This window comes from Sinocyclocheilus anshuiensis, unplaced genomic scaffold, assembly GCF_001515605.1.
Source record: "Sinocyclocheilus anshuiensis isolate Anshui unplaced genomic scaffold, SAMN03320099.WGS_v1.1 scaffold1393, whole genome shotgun sequence".
Taxonomy (NCBI): Eukaryota; Metazoa; Chordata; class Actinopteri; order Cypriniformes; family Cyprinidae; genus Sinocyclocheilus; species Sinocyclocheilus anshuiensis.
In genome coordinates this window covers 735,867-757,482 of record NW_015548343.1, presented here as the reverse complement: position 1 = coordinate 757,482, position 21,616 = coordinate 735,867, and the positions used below count along the sequence as shown (strand labels likewise).

General features: G+C 36.2%; 2 protein-coding genes across 4 annotated transcripts in view; both read left to right on the top strand.

Moving 5' to 3' along the window:
• Nucleotides 1-7,241, top strand: part of LOC107656625 (death-associated protein kinase 2-like) — a 20,313-nt gene extending 13,072 nt beyond the window's left edge. For all 3 annotated transcript variants that reach the window (XM_016444541.1, XM_016444542.1, XM_016444543.1), the window contains 7 exons: nucleotides 4,102-4,150; nucleotides 4,759-4,785; nucleotides 5,263-5,415; nucleotides 5,534-5,579; nucleotides 5,688-5,777; nucleotides 6,438-6,524; nucleotides 6,678-7,241. In XM_016444541.1, coding sequence (XP_016300027.1) covers nucleotides 4,102-4,150; nucleotides 4,759-4,785; nucleotides 5,263-5,415; nucleotides 5,534-5,579; nucleotides 5,688-5,777; nucleotides 6,438-6,524; nucleotides 6,678-6,758 — 533 coding nt within the window. In that variant the 3' untranslated portion in view covers nucleotides 6,759-7,241. The remainder of the gene's footprint in view (nucleotides 1-4,101; nucleotides 4,151-4,758; nucleotides 4,786-5,262; nucleotides 5,416-5,533; nucleotides 5,580-5,687; nucleotides 5,778-6,437; nucleotides 6,525-6,677) is intronic.
• Nucleotides 7,242-9,791: 2,550 nt separating this feature from the next.
• arhgef2a (Rho guanine nucleotide exchange factor (GEF) 2a) overlaps nucleotides 9,792-21,616 on the top strand; it is a 51,921-nt gene continuing 40,096 nt past the window's right edge. The window contains exons 1-7 of the mRNA XM_016444538.1: nucleotides 9,792-9,996; nucleotides 16,787-16,849; nucleotides 16,990-17,195; nucleotides 18,642-18,813; nucleotides 19,634-19,739; nucleotides 20,073-20,112; nucleotides 20,219-20,363. Coding sequence (XP_016300024.1) covers nucleotides 16,814-16,849; nucleotides 16,990-17,195; nucleotides 18,642-18,813; nucleotides 19,634-19,739; nucleotides 20,073-20,112; nucleotides 20,219-20,363 — 705 coding nt within the window. The 5' untranslated portion in view covers nucleotides 9,792-9,996; nucleotides 16,787-16,813. The remainder of the gene's footprint in view (nucleotides 9,997-16,786; nucleotides 16,850-16,989; nucleotides 17,196-18,641; nucleotides 18,814-19,633; nucleotides 19,740-20,072; nucleotides 20,113-20,218; nucleotides 20,364-21,616) is intronic.

Sequence of the window (21,616 nt, the reverse complement as noted above, 5' to 3'; positions counted from 1 at the left end):
ATAAAGTGCTTTTGCTTTCGCACTGAAACACAGCGTCTCCCTGACATGGCTGCATCAACACGACTGCTTTTCCTGAAACCGGCCTTCTTTCTTTGCATGCACATTTGGGCGGCATTATGCTAATATTTCCACATAGTGACGTAGATATGTGGGGGCGTGTTAGAATGAGCCGTTTTAGGTAGGCGTGGCTGACTCTTTTATATTTTTATAAAGAATATCTCTTTGGATTTGAGACTTTAGTCTTTGCAACTTTACAGATCTTCTTTATGCACCAAGAGCTTGTAACACTCCAAAGAGAAAGGAAAACTTGAAATTGCATCATATGACCCCTTTAAATATATTTTAAAATGTATTTTATTCCTGTGATGGCAAAGCTGAATTTTCAGCAGCCATTACTCCAGTCTTTAGTGTCACATGATCCTTTAGAAATCATTTCAATATGTTTATTTGCTGCTCAATAATTTTTTTTTTAATTATTAACAATGTTAGAAACAGTTGTGCTGCTTAATATTTTTGTGAAAACTGTGATACATTTTTTTCAGGATTTTTTGATGAGTAAAAAGTTCAAAAGAACAGCATGTATTTCAAATAGTTTTGTCACTATATGAAGGTCTTTACTGTCACTTAGATCAGTTTAATGCATCCTTGCTGAATAAAAGTAATAATTTCTTTAAAAATATAAAATCTTACTGATGGTATGAAGTAGGGCTGCACGATTAATCGCATGCGATATTTAACGCGCATCTTATCAGTAAAGCCGGTTCTGTAATCAGCGGTAAATCTCCATCACCTGCGTGCTTTCACATTGAGCAGCATTAACTACACAGAGCCGTTGTTCACTGACGAGCAGCGCAAAAAATCGTGCGAATATGGACGTGGTTTAGCACAGCTTGTCAGTGAACAACGGCTCTGTGTAGTTAATGCTGCTCAATGTGAAAGCCCGCAGGTGATGGAGATTTACCGCTGATTAAAGAACCGGCTTTCTGACAAGATGCGCGTTAAATATCGCATGCGATTTATCGTGCAGCCCTAGTATGAAGTATTGCATACTTAATGTTATGTGGTGGTAACAAACCTATGTACTTAAGGGGACGATAGAGTTACTTTCAAATTTCTGTGCTGTTAAACCAGTTTTGTTATTGTTTAAGAAGCTAACAATACATGTGTCAACAGCTGAGTGTGTGCTTTTATATTTACTGACTGATAATAATAGTGTCTGAATTTACATACCTGTGTACAGTAAGTTTTGTGAAGTGTGTGCGCATGTTGAGTTTGCATCTGCTCGAGTGTGTGTTTGAATATGCACAATTTTTATTTCTAGCCGTCTCCATGGAGACTAAGTTCAGATAAAATGACAGAGCTGTGTAAGTTCAGCTGTAAATTGAGTGGACAGGAACAGAAATAGCTATTGTGATATCACATATGAGATATCACTGCTGATGTACGGCAGAAATGTCATTTAACATACTGAAACATGCTGAAATGTGACGCGCACACACACACACACACACACACACACACACACACTATCTGGTTGGCCTGCTACACTTATCAGTGCTCTTTAAAGGTGACATATCATGAAAATCTGACTTTTCCAGGTTTTAAGTGCTATAATCAGGTCCCCTGTGCATCTACCAAACAAGGAAACATGAAAAAGATTAATCCAGTAACTTTGTTTTGGGAAGCCTTTTTCTGCAAGCATCTGAGAAAACGAGCGCGTCAGATTTCGCTCCCTTGGTGACGTGGCAAAGGGATCTCATTATAATATTACCGCCCCTTAATCTGTAAGTTTCCACCCACGGCGCTGTCATTTTGATTGCGCAAGCGACAACGGTGTACAAGCTCTAATGCCATGGCGAAGGTTAGAGCAAAACATGCTAACTGTTCTGTCTTTGGCTGCACAGACAAGCACAGAACACTATTTAGAGTCCCAGCCTCAGAGGAGACAAGAGAGCAGTGGATTTATTGATTTATTTACTGTATATTGCTGCTGCATACCTGTCAACCCTCCCGTTTTTCCCGGGATTCCCCCGTATTTTACCATTCTATCCCGCTATCATCCCGTTTAAATATTTTCCCGTATTTTTAATCTTTCTATTAAAAAAAATCCCACTGGGCTTATTTTATGTTTGCTACATTCGCTTCCGGTAAAACTCCCGTCATTTGTATGGGCCAAACCTCATCATATGAATAATCACGACAACAAATTCCAAGGTTGTCCAGTTGCCAGATCTTGTATGAAACGCATCTTTCTCACACGATCTACGCATACAAATTTCTACCCATTTGTCCCCTCAACTTGGCAACCTACAGCCCAGTGATGCTACTGATATGTGCGCAGGTAGTACCGCGGGAAGGAAACAATGATCACTGGTAGAAACTGGAGAAGACGACTCGGGTGGTGCACCAGTGAAAAAAAACTAAATATACATGTAAATGTATATTTACATGTATAATGAGATATAGCTTACACTTCAAAAGGCTATTTAATTGATTAAATATGAGCGCTGCAAGTTTCAAAGTCAGGTGCTGCACTGCTTTGTTTACTGCGGTTACCGGGGAAACGGCTATATTCCTGGCGAAAAGCGCCACCTGCTGGCAGAGAATGAATTTGCATTTTTCAGTAAGTGAACTGGTGGATCGACAAAAAGATAATGAATTATAAAACTCTAAAGATATAGCCTACACTAAGATATATTTATGTTACTAAATGAATATAATTGTTTGATAATAATTGTTTAAATTAATATAAAAATAATATAGTATAAAAATGTTTACTTTTGACTCCGCCTTAATTCTGATTTTAGAAACAATAATAAATAGTCGAATCATTTGAACAGTAAAAATATACATAATATAAATAAATAAATAAATATGAATTATAAACTATAACTAATGTATTAAATAAATAAAATAAATGAATGTAAGTAAAAATATTAAATATTAAATAATAATAACAATAATATTCGTTTTACTAGTTTTTGTGAGATGTAAATAGTCTTTATATAAATTTTTTTAAATATGCATAATATGAATATTCAATAATAAATAATGTATTAGATAAATAAATGAATAGTTTAATAATATAATAGTAAATGATACTATTTTAAATGATAATAATTCTACTAGTTGTTGTGAGATAAATAGTCTTTACATAATTTAAAAAAATACATTTTATTTCCTATAAATACTGAATAAATGTAAATGTGTATGGAAAACTGTGAATATTGGTACTGGACAAACCAAGTATTATTTCTACATGAGACTAGGCAGAAGTACTATGCTACTTGATATTTAGCAGACCCCTTTCTTCAAAGTGACTAGCACTTTACTTATCATGAGGACATCCTTTGTGAAGAACTAGAGGTTAAGTGTTTTTCTAAGCACACCTGGTGATAGGCTGAATTGTGATGTCAGTGGCACTCCAGTTCCTGAGTCAGGCTTACTTGTGGCTGAACCTGTTTTAGCTGCCGAAATCCTCAGCAATTAAACTGTCACCACCACTTTGTTATTTAAAATGCATTTTCATTTGAACAGGTTTGTCCACTTTAAAGAAAAAATACAATTTCCACATTTACTCGCTCTCATATTGTACCAAGCATTTTGTGTTCAAAAGTCATGTGGGTGAATAAGTGATTAAAGTTTTATATATATATATATATATATATATTTTGGTTAAACTATTCCTATGAGTGGTTTTCAGTCACAAAACAACTAGAGATTAACAGGAGATACCTTCATGCCTAGTTTGTTTGCTAGTCAGCTACTTTAAACCATCAACAACAACAAAATCCTGCTGCATTTGTATCAAATTAAAGTGAAGCTTTGTTCGTATGAAACTCAGTGGGGAACAGAGCACAATCTACGGTGGTTCATGTGAGGACATGAACATGTGCTGCTGGTCTCAAAGAATGCACTTAATGGTGTCATTTTGTCAGTTTGACTTCACAAATATGTCTGCTTCTGTCCGGCCAAAGCTCTGTGATACGTTTGATTAATGCAATAAAATTGCTGAGAAAAATGCTGAAGAATTTATGAGAGCCAACAGAAGATTTTTATTTTTACTTGCCTTAAGCCTTTGTTTCTCTCCATCTGTTTCAGCCCCTGAGATTATCAACTACGAGCCTCTCGGTACAGCAGCAGATATGTGGTAAGTCTTACCTGATTAAATTAGCAACACAAACATGGAAATATAGTGTTAGAGTGCTTAAGGGAGTTTTCGGGCATGCTCAGACTTGATTTGTCTTCCTCCGACATCCCCAGGTGCTCATTAAAGTGCATTTGTCTCAGCATGTATATGAATTTGTACTTCATAATATGCATCTGAAAATGGATGTCATGTGCGAAACATTGTAGGAAGGAAAACTATTTTGGCTTTTGACAAAACGCTGTAGCTATCATCTGCAAAGACAGCAACTCATGTCTAGTTAACATAATGTTAGTATAACACTTGTTTGGTTTACATCTCATTCGTTCCTGAAGCCCAGCTGGTACAGCATGGCACAAACAAAGCCGAGATCATGGGTTTGATTTTCAGAGAACACTGATAAAATGTGAAAATTTAAGTGAGTCACTTTGGATAAAAGAATATATTAAATAAATAAAGGTGAATTTCTATATCAAAATGTAGACCTTAGGAATTATATTTTAGAATTATATGATTTAAAAAAAATTGCATGTTAAATAGCTTAGAATTCTATACACTGGTTTTAAGATTAAATTAATGAGGATTAATCATGTTCTTGTGATGTTTTTCAGGAGCATTGGTGTCATTACCTACATTTTGTAAGTAATCTTCCATTGTTAATCATACTATAACACTCCTGACAGTCAAATCCTTTAAGAATCAGTCTGCAAACCAAAGTGGTGTTCCAAATATTCAGATTTTAACTTTGACAAGCAATGTGCTTTTTGAAGTTTATAGGTCATTTCCCGTGGCTTGAGATCAGTCATGTCAGAAATGAAGTACACCAGACATAGAGCAGATAACCAACAGACTGACTAGTAATAGCCTTTATATTTATGCAGGGATAAAGCAGTTGATCTTGATGGTGGTGTGCATATTTTTTAAATGTTAACATATTTTCTATTATCACAGGTTATGGGGAGAGATATTGCAGGAATAATACCTGTAGAAACTGTTGTATTTTAATGGAAACTATGCTTGCCATAATCAATTTTTACTAAAGACTTACATCTGCAGTGTTTACTCGTTCTCTAGGCAACAAAACATTTGTTATTCATGTATATTTATGCCATCAGTTTGAGCGGCCTGTCACCGTTCCAAGGTGAGACGGACGAAGAGACGCTGAGGAACATTGTGGCAATGAAGTACGAGTTTGAGCCTCACTACTTCAGCCAAACCAGCAACATGGCCAAAGACTTCATCCAGAAACTGCTAGTTAAAGACCAGAGGTAACAAGAATCGTATTAATTATATTAGAATAATTGAATAGTTTAATCTTTAATGGTCTAATCTGAATATTTTTAGGGGTTAAATGTTTTTATTCTACTTTTGTGCATTTGTATTTAGTGAAAGGATGACAGCAGAAGAGTGTCTCATTCATCCCTGGATTAAGGTGAGATGCATAAACTCACCCATTTCCTCATATTATATTTTCTGATTCATTTTACCTTCTCGTCAGGATCATTTCAGTAACTGTTTTCCGCATCCATTTCTATTTCAGCCTCTCAATAGAACTCAAATAGCAAAGAGGAACCGCTCCTCCATCAACATGAAGAACTTTAAGAAGTTCAATGCGAGGAGGAAATGGAAGGTTGGTATTCGTGTCACTGCTGTGGGTTTTGTTAACATGGTCAGAGAAACTCGCTATTGGCTGGAGTGTGTAGACTGTCGTTACCCACAGACCAACTTTTTCTGTCACAACCTGTGTGTCTCATTGCATGCTTTGTCTTTCATGTCTTTTTGTCTCCCTCAGTCATTCTCTGTCCCTCCTGTAGTATTAATGAACATCTAGTTTTGCTTTTATTTGTCATATCAGCCATATCAGTCATATCAATTTCTGCATTCAGTGCCTTTTTACATTTAATCGGCAGCTGTTTTTATATAATGTGATGATGCATGCTTTTTATTCGCTGTGATGTCAGTGGTAGCATGTCTCTTAAAGGGATAGTTCACATAGATTTTAGTTGTGAGTGACCAAAGACTCTACAAAAAGCAACAGAAATTACTAAACTGTTCCTTTAAGTGTCTGAACCAGTTGCTAACACTACCTTAGCTGACTCAGATGACTCACTTCTCTAAACTAACAGACCTATGAGTAAAGAGAGACACCTGATGTTCAGTCATTGTGTTACTCTGTCATGATGCCTTTTTGTTGCTCTCTTTCTGTCTGGATTGTGACAAATATTTTGTACAGGTAGGCTGTAATATTTATTAAAAATGAACTAACTAGTTGATTTTTCTCACCGCACAGATGTCCTTTAACATGGTTTCAGCATGTAATCGGTTTTGTCGACTGCAATTACTGTGCAAGGCCCGCGGTCCGGAGCAACAAGAACTGGTAAGAATCTCATGAAAAATACAATTTTAAAAGCTTGTTAATTGTTGCAAAGATTCTTTCTCATTACTGTAATGAGAAGTACAGGGTAAATGTGCTTAATTGTTATAAATAATGCAATGCTTGTTTACTGGTTCTGGCTTTTTTTTCAATCAGAGAGACTGTGAGAGCGATCAGGAGGACACAGGCACAAAACCTGCCTCTCTCTTACGCAGACGTCTTAGTAGCAGTTCATAAATCTCACCGGTAGAGGGAGTCAAAAATCTCAAGCATCTCCCTATAACGAGGCGGCAGCACTCATTCGACCTACAGTACTTTGTACTGCCAACAGGAGGAGACACAGGCCGCAATCAACAGGATCTCTTCCCCCATCCAAAGACCTTGAACCTCAGTGCATGCAATTACTCAACCACCAGCTGCATATCCAGTTACAGTGAATGATGACATCTGAAAGAAGGATGGGGCCATGAGATCATTGTGGTTTTCTATGCTAATATGCAAGCATGTCCATAGAGTTCTACCTCTGACAGACTGAGTGTGATGCTTCTACCTGAAGTGCTGTTGACAGGAGGGTCAGGTGTCTTGAAGGATGTACCTACAATGTTAAGTTTTCCTTAAACTAAGAGGGTTTTTATTTTCTGATTATTTCAGTGGGACATATACATGCTATATACACTACTGTTCAAACGTTTGGGGATGTTTTTTCATTCAAAGAAAGGAATACTTTTTATTCAGCAAGGATGCATTACATTGATCAAAAGTGACAGTAAAGATATTTATATTGTTACAAAAAATATATATATATATTTCACATAAATGCTGTTCTTTTTAACTTTCTATTTATCAAAGAATCCCAAAAAATGCATTATGCTTTCTACAAAAATAGCACATAACTGTTTTCAGTGTTGATAGTTTGGGGGAAGTCGTGGCCTAATGGTTAGAGAGTCAGACTCGTAACCCAAAGGTTAGATCAGAACCCATCAGGTTCGAGTCTCGTACCGGCAGGGATTGTAGGTGGGGGGAGTGAATGTACAGCGTTCAATCAGCACCTTCAATACCACGACTGAGGTGCCCTTGAGCAAGGCACCGGGCGCCGCAGCAAAAAGTGGCTGTCCACTGCTCCGGGTGTGTGTTCACGGTGTGTGTGTGTTCACTGCTGTGTGTGTGCACTTTGGATGGGATAAATGCAGAGCACTAATTCCGAGTATGTGTCACCATACTTGGCCACATGTCACGTCACTTTATATTGATGTTTGCTGAGCAGCAAATCATCATATTAGAATGATTTCTGAAGGATCATGTGACTCTGAAGACTGGAGGAGGATGCTGAAAGATTAGGGAGATTACCGACCCTAAACTTTTTGAACGGTAGTGTTTAATAGCCTATATGCTAATATATTAAAGCCCCATTTATACCTGGTACTAACATCTAGCTCAAATACATTTTAGCAGCTTGCAATAGGAGTTCAAAGGAAGGTCTCTGACAATATACATCACTTTGTTGGTTAAAAATGTTCAAATTTAAAATGAATAATGTTAAAAAGCACAAAAAAATGCAGATCGTTTAGAAATATACTGAGTAGGCGTTCTTTTTTACATTTACACTACAAATGCAACATGGTCACATGCATTTCTGACTACCTCTGACTGTGGTTTGAGTAAACCGATCATGAAACATTCTGAACCTCATTTAGTACTGACAACATGTGATTGAATCAGCTTAGACTGATCTTAAAACCAGGTGTAAACGGGGTCATAGTTTAATGTACTTAGAGAAAAACAAGCAAACCAAATTATAGGGGAGGACTTTTGGGCTGAGTGCCTTAAAATACATATCTTCTCAAAAACCTGATCTACATGTTCTGAATTAGACTACCAGAGGCCAAACCATATTCCCTTTATTGATATAATAGTGAGATTCAACCAGTTGCCTTTTTTTCTGTATGGCTGAATAGTAGTTCTAGTAGGCATCTTCAGTACAGTCATCTCTGAGCAATGATGGTATTCATTTATGACATGAACAGATAAATACAGCTGTCATAAATCATGTTTGACATGTAAAGCAGTTAACAGTTTTACAACTTATTGACTTCCCTCATCGAGTTTGATCAACAGAGATTTCGTGTGAAGAGCCACTTTAAATGTATTTGAATGGTGTCATGCAGTGTTGAGCTTTATGAAATGCTGCTTGAATTATTCTAGACACTAATTGTTGCCTTTAATGTCAGTCTCAAGAAACTATCTTAAGTAAAATTAGTCTTTTTCAAAGAATACTGGTCTTCCTTGTAGATTTAAAATCACTGTTTAGTTTGAGAAGTCTTCCATTATCCAGACATAGCAAGATTTTACCCTCTTACACTCTTGCCTATATCATCTTGCCTTATGTGAATATCGCACAACTTAATATTATATATTGTTGTCATGATATATTTTGTATACTATACCTGACTTGCAAGAATGTTACTGTGTATTCTGTTATGTAACGTTTGCCTGAGGGATGTAATTCCTGTAATATTATATAACATCAGACCACTGTTTGTATTAGTACCATTTTTTTATTATGTTTATTTATATTTTTAAATGGAGCATGCCAGATTAGTGAGTGATTTTTCTTCTGAATGCGTCGTTGCCTTCTATGTATCAACTTTTCTTATGCAGTATTTGTCTCATTTGCTTCTGTATTTGTGAATAATGATTTGGTGTGTTTGGTTTTTTTATATAATTTGATACTATTGTCTTAGCTATGAAAAAATTAAGCAATTTGGCGCATGTGGTTTTTCCTATACAGTTTGTTAGTTTTAAAGTGTGTCCTTGGTTTGTTTGATACTGCTTAGTGTAAATTAAAAGCAGCTGGTCCTTTAATGTTGTCTGATCAAATTTGAACACATATTGGGTTTCCAATCATCATGAAAAGCCTGGAAATATCAGGGAATTTCAAAAGTGGGATTTCCAGGGCAGGAAAATTATCCAGCACCACAAATGTTTGAAAAAGTCATGAGAATTAGGCTAGTTGGTCAAACTGTGTAGGAACCCTGACATAAACTGTACTCAATTACTGACCGATTATTAGATAGCTAGTCTTTATTAATAATCCCTTGACCACGTTGGCAAAAACTAATTTTACTTTACTGTCTTAAACACACACACACACACACACACGTGAAGTGTGTTGTCTAAATGATATGGCCATGAATGCAGTCTTAGACCTGTGGTGTCGTCACGGATGTGGGCGTGGCCGCGAGAGCGAGGGCAGCTCCCTGCGAACGAGCCGAAGATGATGTACTTTACCGGAGTGTGTCCGGGAATGTCTTGACTGAAAACACCTCGGAAACCATCTGGTCTCTACGCCGCTTAGATGACATGAACACATCAAGAAGATTTTTGAGGAGAAAGTAAACCTCTAGGAGCGTCTGTCTGGATGAAACTGACAGAACGACGTTAGGATAGAATATAAACATTACATCACAGCGGACAGGTAAGTTAACTAAAAGTTATTACGACCTGTTTTCATCAAGTGGGAACACTCATTGAGACTGTCTGGGACATGGAAAAAAATGAAAAAGAAAGACGCTATATTTTAAAAGAGTAGCTTAAGAGTAGTTAAATCTTTTAACAAGTGCCGTTACTTGTTCATTGATTTTGTAAGATCAATAAACGTTAACGAAAATGTGCCATTTCCTGCATTTATACTTTTTTTTTTTTTTTTTTTTTTTTTTTTGGTCAGTTCAAATAATCAAAATGTTAAAATGTTTCATCATCCTTTATGTTGTTAAATACTTAATTGTGCGCGTTACCGGTTCTGTATTCATTCTGTGAACAATGACAGCTGTTTTGGATGTTCAGAATGGGGCCCCTGTGCTACCTGAGACCTTTGTGAGGGCCTGCTGGTTTTCTTACCTACGGAGTTCTGTTTAAAAACATGATTTCATGGAGAGAGAAAAGAGGGAGAAAGAATGAGCAAAGAGGATTGAACCAGGGAAAGCAGAGGTTAGGGGTGAAACTGACACAGAAAAGATCATACTAAGTAGGAGATGGGGAAAGTGACAGATGAATGTGCAACATATATAAAAGAGAAAAACATGGGGCAGTTTATAGATAGCATTAGAAAATACATAGGCAAAGCTCTTAAATGAGTGTTCAGATATAGCCTATAAATATACTAAATAATTTTTAGATAAATATAATTTATATTATAATAATTATTTTAATTATTGGTATTTATTAAAATTGTTTATTTTATTTTTACAGTTCATTATTATTATTATTATTTCTTTTTAATACCGTACCGTAGAAGTCAGTCTGTCTTAAACAAGGAATTCTCTCATTATTTCATGCTGCAAATATGACAGGAATGCTTTCTTGGAACTCTGTAACTTTAAATCAGTTCCATTTCATTTTGCTGACTTAAAGATCAGACCTGCGATTCTCAGGAACAGTTGATCTGATTGCAAATGCATTGATTTATGATGAAGAACCTTTTGAAGTGAGTTCATTCCCTGCATTCAAGTGTCAGTGCTTTTGATCTATTGACCTTTTAGAGTTTCTTGGTCTAATGCCTTTACAATTATTCTTCAGATTATTTGAATATGATCTACTGTATATATTTGAGAACTTGAAGTGCTTTTCATCGGTTAATGTTCAGTTGATCAAAGTCTGCCGTAAGAGGAAACCCCTTAACCTCTGCAAACAGGGATCTAGTCATTATATTCAGCATGCTAAAGAGTTCTGTATTAGTAAGAACCCCACTCTGAGAATACATGCAGCCTTCTTCACAGCGAATAAGAAAAGGAAGAGGGGATAAATAGAGACAAACAGGAGGGGGTGAAGGGCATGTTTATAGTCATTTGGTGACTGACAGCACACAAGGTGGCGAGGGGGGTAGACATCTTGGAAGTGAGAGGGCACAAGGAAAATGAAGGAAACAAGGATATTTTAAACTATTTTGCCCCCTGTTGTTTATATTAAAGACAAAGTGTGTATTTAAAAGGATAGTCCACCCAAAAAATGAAAATTCTGTTATTTGCTCAGCCTCATTTCTTTCCAAAATTGTACGACTTTCTGTCTTTTGTGGAACACTTTTTAAGAATGTTGGTGACCAAACAGCTTCGGATCACATTGACTTTCATAGTATGGACAAAACTAAACGAAACCCGAAACTGCTTGTTTACCAACATTCTTCAACATATCTTTTGAGTTCCACAGAAAGTCATACGGGTTTGGAATGACATGAGGGTTAGAATTTTCATTTTTGGGTGGACTATCCCTCTAAATTATACTTTATCTTATATATAAACGATAGAGGTTTGCAATGACATGAGGGTGAATAAATTATGACATAAATTTCATTTTTGGGTGGACTATCCCTTTAAAATAGAGCAGTGTGAACATTTTTTTTTAAATATCCTTCTGTGTTCTACAGAAGAAAAAAAGTCATACAGGTTTAAAACAACATGAAAGTGAGTACATAATTGTAATTTTCCTGGTGAACTGTCACTTTAAAATGTAAGGTGCATTGGTTTCTTTGATGGCCCAGATCGTAAAATGAGTTCTGCAGACTGTCGAGGAGTGTCTGAGTGAGTGTGAGTGTCACTTTGATTCGGTTGCAATGTGTAGTCATCAGCTTCGATTTCTGCAGTACAATTCAAAGGCGCCATTGAAATGTCAAAAGTGCAGTTGCCTCGGTTTTGGATGCTAATCCAGTCGCTAATGGTGACGACTTTGGGGTGAGTCATGAGCTAAACGCAGTGTGCCAGTGATGCACCTGCAATCAACACTGATTCCACACACACAAACACATGCGTATGTATACACACTTGCACACAGCTGGTGACCTGTAGTTCACCCTGACTCACTCTACACATCCTTTCTCCTATTGTCCGGCATGTTTGCTCTTTGGGAGGGGGACCCAGTGTGAACATGACATCAGTGAATTATGAAAGAAGGGAGGGGAATTTCAAAACATAGGCTGTAAGAAAATCTCAGGACACTTAAAAGAGAGCTGGGAAAGAAAGTTTTTGCCTTTCAGCCATCACAACAAAATGACACGTGATTCATGGAGAGTAATGAACAATATAAGCTTTGTGAAGCAGTTTTAGATGGTTTTACTCTGCATTAAGTTTTTTTTTTGTTGTTGTTGTTAACTTTTGAACTTAAGGTCATTTGTCAACAACACTACTAACATGAAATAATGCATCTTCTTCTTTTTCTTCTTCTTCGAATAATAATAATTTAAATAAATATATATACAATATTACTTTATTTCTTTTTTGTTTATTTTTAAATAAATTAATAATAACAACATTTTGTAATTTGAAAATATTATAATACTGTAAAGCTGCTTTGAAACAATCTAAATATAAATAAAAGTGACTTAGAGATATTATACACTCTCATTCAAATGTTTGGGGTCAGAGATGGTACATTTTTTAAGAATATTTTTTAAAAAGGTCTCTCGTATTCACCAAGGCTGCGTTTGATAATAAATGCAGTAAATATTGTGAAAAAAATGTTTATAACATTTTTGTAAAATAAATTATAATAAAAAGGTGTTTTATGTAATTTAGTCCTGTGATGGCAAAACTGCCATTACTCCAGTATTCAGTCACATGAATCTTCAGAAATCATTCTAATATTCTTAAGAAACATTTCTTATTATCAATGGTGAACAGTTTCCAAACATCGATTTGTTTTTGTTGTGTTTTTCCAAAGACTATAAAATACCCAAGACGTGTCACTCGTATAGTTTTGAATGGGGAAAAATGCAACGCTCAATATGGCCGCTCAATCGAACGAAGCACCGCCTTCTGAGTAAAAGAGCCAATCGCTAATCGGTAAAGTCAGCGCGTCACCGCAGCTGCTGTTAGAAGTCCCAGTTGCTATAGAAACAGTCAGCGTTCTGAGACGTGAGCTCAGGACTGCGCATGCGCACTGGCTGGTCTAGCCTGAAAAATAAGCTTTTTTTAAACACTATTTGAGCAAAAGAAACAACATTTATGAGACAGTTATTGTCAGATTTCATTGGTGATTTCAAATATGAAATTTAATCTTAAACTTGGCGAACAATTCTGGAGAATTTGATGTTTCCCCATTCAAAGATATAGGAGCTGCACTTTCATGCCCGTGAGGCATTTCAAAGATGGCCTCCGAGTGACATGACTTGCCTTAAAGGGACTTTGGTTTTTCTTAAGCATTCCAACTAGCACAGCAATGTTGGCATAACCAATGGTACTTGAGGGGGACTATTTGTTTATTTGACCAATACCACATGGACTGAGTGTTGAGGAAACCTGATTGAAACCAGTCATTATTTTTTCAGCCATGCTATTGCGGTGCTAGCAGTGCAGAAATCACACACTTCACTTTTAAAGACATTAGATATGTTCAATAAAAATCCACCGTCCATTTCCACGCCTTTGTTGAGCAATGAATCGGGCAGTAATTTGATCTATCGATTGTTTGGGGCTAGACTCTGACGTCAGGGTGGATATAGAGAGAGAAAGTGGAAGAGGGGCAAAAGTACGCAAGAAAGAGTAAATGTATCAGTGAGAGGAGTGGAAAAAAGAAGCCCAGGAGTGGTGGAGGAGTGAAAGACTAAGAAGGAGGCGTTAGAGGGTGTATAAAAGACAGAAAGTTGCTGTTTTCGTGTGTCTGGAGGGAAAAAAAGTGCTGGCTTCCTTCATGGTGACATAATGTGATTATGGTATTATCAGTAATCTTGTGATTGATCTTGATGTTGAGCAAAAGTACACGGAGTCCACCTGCCAAAGGTGAAAATTTAGCAGCCAAAATATCAGCCATAAAACAGTATTTTGCATTATTTTGTATTAAATAAAGTATGTATTTGTTCCAATGACAAATGTAATTATTTAGTGATTTTGTCCTTGCATATTTGTGACTCAAGTTCTTGAGGAACAAAAAAACTTTTGGCATCCTAGATAAACCAGATTTTCCACTAACATTTTCTTCTGTTGTCTTGAATCAGATATTTTGAATCAGATCACATTGAATTAATCAGTTGATCCATTTCACAAAAAAATGAATGATTCGTTCATGAATTGAACTGATTTGGTTCTGGAGTTGAACTTATTGACTAAATGTTCAAGTTTCAGTGGAACTACCCACTTGAGAAGAAGATTGTCAGTGAATTATGGCTTTAATAAAGTCCACAAGTTGTATGAACCACTTTTAAGATTCTTTTATGGTGCTTTTGTTTCCTTTTTGAAGTTTGGCACATACAGTTCTTTGTTTTCCATGATTTAGAACAACATGAGTTTGAGTAAATGACAGGATGTCTTTAAAAAATTGCCATAAGATAGTAGAAATGTACTGTATTTAAGAACAAAGATGCACGTTTGTTAAGCATTATATACAGTGCAATGACAGTTTTATTGCTAGGAAACAAAACAATGAACTTTGATCGCTACAGTCTCAACATCTACATTCTCTTTTCTACAGTCAGTTCACTTTCTCTCATTGTACATGTACACAAAGGTGTGGAACAGGTAATAACAGCCTTCTCTCTGCCTGTTGGCAGACTGTGTCTTTGTGACGTGTACATTCATAGACAAATTATTTTCAGAGCATCACTCACTTTTAATGTTTGCTGCAAACAGGAATACTAGAGAGAGACGGAAGTCATTTTACTCGAGAGGAAATGGTTTTATATGTGTGCTTCACAATACATTTCTGTTAGAATGGGAATAAAGAAAAGGATGGAAGAGGAACCGCTACAGACGATTTCAAAACAGTGTTATGTAATAAGCGATAACCATAGAGACCGAGGGGAAGAAAGGAAGAGGGAGGTAAAATGAGAGATAAACAGACTCTTGGAGTGAAAACATTCACCAAAGCTGTTCCCAGCCCATCAGTCTCACGTTCCAGAAACTCCCTGTAATTGGAACTTAAACACTGTGAGGTTGCAACACATTTTTTATTAAATGTGAAATGGTCTAGGCAGCTTTTATGACGGGATGAATTCTCTCATATGCTGCCCTTTTATTGCAGTTGTAAAATGAACTGTGATATGATATCAGATAACCGGCTTATTTACACTGCAAAAAAGTTGTTACATATGCTAGAAATACTGGTAACATCTAGGCTAATTAACTGGTTTTATGAAAGTCAACATTTTTATATGACTGAAAAACCTGTTAGGTTACACCAATAAGAGTAATTTTTAAGGGTCACATCAGGTAGAATAAGCACCTTAAGGCAAGAATGGATTTAAGATTTTCATCTGGCAGATGATAACCATGCACACCAGATAAAACCACATAGAATTACATTGTAGGAGAGACCTGAGTCATATCTAGAGACTTAAAGGTGGGCTTTTTTGACTTTTTGCTTGAAAGCAGCTACCTGGTATCCAGCACACCTTAGCAACCCGATAACAATGTGGTAAAAACTAATCAGCAAACCTTAGCAAACATATAATGCGCTGGTAACCATTCATTGCATTGTGCTAGGCACTACTGCACTACTCACATTCAGTGTAAAAATATATCATTTATTTGATTTTCCGTACATGAACATCACAGGTTGTTTATGTCAGTGCTGGGGAAGCTACTTTGAAACTGAAAAGTTATTCATAATTTAAAGTAGTCAAGCTACAGTTTTGAAAATGTTAAGTATACTATAAACTACAAACAATAAAAGTCGTACATTAAAGTAATGGAGCAATGTATTTTTTAGAAGTAAAAAATAGACTATCCAATGGCATAATCAACCAACCAGATCCCAATTTTTTTTTTTCATCTGAACGGATTCCATGGGCACTTATGATGTATATAAAATTGTATAGTATACCCATCTTTATACATACAGTATACTAACATAAAGCGATATATTCTATATAGCAAATCTCAGTTGATTAATTGCTTGTATTGTTGCAAAACAAACTATGTCATCGGCATCGCCCAACTCTAATCTGCTAAAGGTGACAATAAGGCATGAAGCTATTAAAATATAAACATTAACTATATATAAACATTAATTAATATAAACAATAATTATTTGTATAGAGCTTTCACAATACACATTGTTTCAAAGCAGCTTTATGATTAATGATTAATAATGATTATTGTGTAAAGATGCTTTGAAACAATGTGTATTGTGAAAAGCGCTATACAAATAATTTTGCCTTGATGGTTTAGTGGTGGTTTGGATATGTAATGGGTGTACTGGATATGACTTCTGTTTTTATTTTATTGAACTGTTTTACCAAAGCACATTCTCTAGGAATAGTAATGTCATATTTTGGTCTGTAGGGGGAGCAGTGAAGCTATTATCTGAGTATGGGCCCTGAGGAGCTGCCTGACCTTATGGACACGGTATGAATTTGTGCATATGTGTTTCTGTGTGAGGAAAGAACTGTGTATGTTTACATGCCAATAATTTTGTATGTATTGACCTCTTGCACTCTTACAACACAAACCCATTATTTGTTTGTTCCCTCACTCATTACACCCAGATGTTAAGCACTCCTCCTCCCTCTCCTCGTCCTGTAAGTTTCTCATTCTCACCTCCTCAATGCTTTCCACCAATCTCCCCTGGTCCTCCGGTCGTGACCTTACGCTCCCCTGCCACTCGTCACCTGACTCAGCTCGACCCCTGGAGGAGACACAGCTGGGAACCTGGAGCTGTGGCACAGGGATATCTACCCAATGACACACGCAGGTGAAAAACACATTTACCTCTGCGATACGTTAGCACTTCAGAATTGTCCAAGTGTACTCTACCTTAATTAAAAACATTAAAAAAAAACTGGAAATTGTGGTTAATTTGGCTTTATCTGTACTGACATGTATTATCATGATGGCTAAACATTATAATATAAATTTGTATGTAATTTTTGATGTATTATATAATTTAAAATAGTAATTTATTACATTTTAATAATAACTTGTTATTAAAATGTACTATATTTTATTAGTAACTGTTTTCTATTTTAATATTTTTTTAAAGTAATAAATATTTTTCCTGTGTTGGCAAAGCTGAATTTTATTCCATGCCACATGATCCTTCAGAAATCATTCTAATATGCTGATTTGGTGCTCAAATAACATTTCTCATTATTATCAATGTTAAAAACAGTTGTGCTGCTTGATATTTTTGTGGAACACGTAATGCATGTTTCAGGATTCTTTAATGAATAGAAAGTTCAAAAGAACAGCATTTATTTGAAATTCAAATCTTTTGTAAAATTATAAATGTCTTTACAATTTTTTTTTACAGTTTAATGCATCCTTGCTGAGTTAAAGTATTAATTTCTTCAAAAACAAAATCTTAGTGGCCTAAAACTTTTAAAATGCATAACACAACCGTTTTTGTCAGCAAACCCACACAACCTAAATTATGTACTTGTACTCATTGAAATTAATGGTTAACCATGCAGAATATGATTCTTACAACATATTATATAAGATTATATATTTACCCATTTGTTGCAGTAGTCTTTTGGGATGCACTAGTTGCATCAGAACTGCACTATATATAAATGACCTATTGGCTCATTTTAATTTAAAACAAAATATGTTTACACTTTTTTTACATATAGGCTTCCTGGTATTTACTTTTATTCTTATTCCATATTGTGCCGTATTACTCTTTCACTCTCTCACACACATTGGTCCCTGGCTGTGCTGATATAGGGCCTCTACTGTGTCACTCTGTGGACTATTGTTGTGAGATCACCACCAGCCAGTGCCAATGTACTCAGTGAGGAGACAGAGACGCACACACGCATAAATAAGAACACACACACAGACATACATATGTCTCTCCAGTAAGGATCTAACATTACACTGCAGTGTGGGTCATTTTCAGGTTTGCGTTAGAGATGCCGACTTCAAATCAACCAAAGGACGAGGAAAGAGTGAGCTTGAAGTTTTTAAAACTTTAATGTTATGAATGTGTATATATGTGGGTGTTTACATATGTGTTGGTTTGTTTATGTTATTGCAGATGTCCTGTGGAACTTATAATTTGTGGTGATTTGTAATGATAGTCCTCAGACAACAGAACAAAAACAAGCCTGACCTTCATTTACTTACCTTGTTGTATCATGTCATGCAATAACAACATATGTGAATTTAGTGTTCATTCTGTCTCTTTTTTTTTTAGTGTGAGTCTTGAAGATCTGGACCCGGATGAGATGTCCTTAGTGCTAAACGGAGCATTGAGGTCAAAAAGAGCTCGTGAAGCCCGCAGGTCTGTCACTCAAGCCTCCCTGACATCACTTACTGAGGAGGAAGTTGGAGCAGAGCATCAGGAACATCATCGATCAGTGCTGGAGGTTAGACCATGCACACAGAGCCTCTGTGAGCTGCATTGCTGTGTACTGTATACCTTACAGTAGGTAGCCACCTTCTAAGCCAGCAGTGTGGAAAAAAATTCAAACTACATAAAAAAATAAATATAAAATAGAACCACTCATGTAATTTAAGTTATTTCACTGATCATGTGTTGGAAAAGATGACAAAAAAACAACAAATTGAAGAGTTTCATCTCCTATTTTTGTACCTTATTCAAAGGAAATGTGAAATGCCCTTCATGTTCAGCAAAATAAGGCTACTCATGTGAACCGCACAATACTGAATTTGCACTTGAACTTGGATTCCAGTAAATTTAGACGTAAAGCTAAGAAGCTGATATTCTTATATGCATTCTTACACTACAGTACTGTTCAAAAGTTTGGGGTCAGTAAGATGATGATGATTATTATTATTAATAATAATATTTTATTTCTTTTTATTTATTTCTTTTGAAAGAAATTCATATTTTTATTGAACAAGGATGCATTAAATTGATCAAAAGTGGCAAAATGTAAAAGTCTTTTCTATTAAAAAAAAAATGCTGTTCACGGCCAGAAAAAAAGTATCTTCGTTTCAAAATTATTAAGCAAAAATATTATATTAAAACTGTTATACAAAAATATTAAGCAGCACAACCTTTTTCAACATTGATAATAAGGTGTTTCTTGAACACCAAACTAGCATATTAGAATGACTTCTGAAGGATCATGTGACACTGAAGAAACGCACAAACCCAAACTTTTGAACAGTAGTGTATATGAAATATTTTATAGATAAATGCTTTGTAAATGTCTCCCTCAGGAGCAGTCCAATCAGATGCATGGCTGCAGTAGCTCCGCCCCCAGCCTGTGTATGATGCCGCAGATGCCTAAGAGCTCTGCCCCTCGCCCACGCTCCTACTGCCATGGTCAGCTGGAGTGTGTTTGGGGTTTCCAGCTCATTCACAAATTCATTTTATTGAAAGCATTCATATATTTTTCCTATGTGGTTCTTTCCCTCACTTTTATGTTTGTGTTTTTAATGTTATTTTTATATTATATAATTTTCTACTCAAAAATGATGTGTTAAAAGCATTCAAATATTTTACGTCCACTTATGTTTTTGACTTATTTGTGACATTTCTACCTTGCACTGAAACTGAAACTGACATTAGGCATTACGTCATGTACTTGTTTGAATGCAAGTTCTATTTCCTCAAATCAATGAGAACATTTTTCTTGTCTTGTTCGGTGTGATCTAGAGAGTGTTTCGTACCACCAGATTGGAGGATCATCTCACTGGTATGTCTCAATCCTGTCTTGTTTTAATCATAAATAGCCTAACATATTAAATTGTAAAAATATCCGTACTTTTACTGCTATGTTTCACCTTTTCTTTCTGATACAGTATAGACAGTGAGTTTGCTGCTCCGGGCTGGGACATAGATAGAGGGCAAATAAAGGCTGAGGGGCGCGAAAACAAAGAGGACGTGTCAGGAAATCGTCTGGAGCGAACTCTGGGTTTCCTGCGCAAGATGACTGCTAACCGCAAGGTAGGGGCCCAGCTTCCTGTCCACTCTTGTGTTTAGTGTGTCTAAAGGCAAACCGACATTGGCGACAAGTGTCATTTCTGGTGGGTTGTTATTTTAATCTGTCATCAGAAGTGAAGTGTTACAAGTTGCATAAGGCATATTGCTCGTTTTAGCTAAGGAAGGAGGAGGCAGTGTAGTGAAACAATGACAATAGTGTCATTCCAGTCCAGCAGAGGGCAGAGTGAGACAGTCCTGCTGAACAGGCAACTGGATAATTATGAAAAAACCCTGTGTCTACCTCCTCCACTTGTTCTCTGTAAAATGTCAGTTTCTGCCATTGTTATTAGTTCTCAAGCTAATAATATTTGCTCTATACTTTCATCAAAGGCACAATATGTAAGATTTTTTTATTCTGTGGGGATGAAGACGACAACTCCCATGATTTCACACTCAGTCACTGCGTCATCAAACTACGCCTTTGTCTATTTGTTTATTTTGAATACGCGCCCTCCAGCGGCGAACATTACATATTGTGCCTTTAAGCTCCCAGCTGAATTTCAACAACGTGGTTTGTGCTCCGAATCAGACTCCAGCTTAAAGAATCATTCAAGAATCATAGGAACCTGACAATCACTGACTCATTGTTGCTAACTTAGCAGTCAGCCCCAAAATTTCTCAGAAAGTGCCATAGAGTCTGCAGGCTTGACATTTTATCAAAGCCGCAATAATTTCTTTTATTAAATTCAGAAAAGTTTCAGCAGCTTCATGCCTTTTTTTTGTGTTTGAGAGACAGCCTTTCTTCTGTGGAACACAAAAGATATTTTGAAGAATGTTGGTAACAGTTTTGGTTACCTTTCACTTCCATTGTATGGACAAAAAAGCAGAGACATTTCTCAAAATATCTTCTTTTATGTTCCACAAAAGAAATAAAGTCTTAAGGCCCATTCACACCAATAACGATAACTGTAAAGATAACTTTATTAGCATCCACACCAGCAGACGATATCGTCTGTTTATTCTAAGTGCACGCTCGTCTGCCGCTTTAAATTCTCAAGCTAGTTATAGCAGGATTGATTCTAATTGGCTGTCAATGTTTTTATCGTTCATCAGCTGGAGAAAAATCGTTCTGAAAGTGATTCCAGTGATATTGTTTCTCTGTGCCTTTATCGTTATAGCTGCGGTGTGGACTCTGCTATTCTATAATATTGAGAACGATTTTTAGAACTATATCTTTATCGTTATCTTTATAGTTATCGTCCTTGGTGTGAACAGGC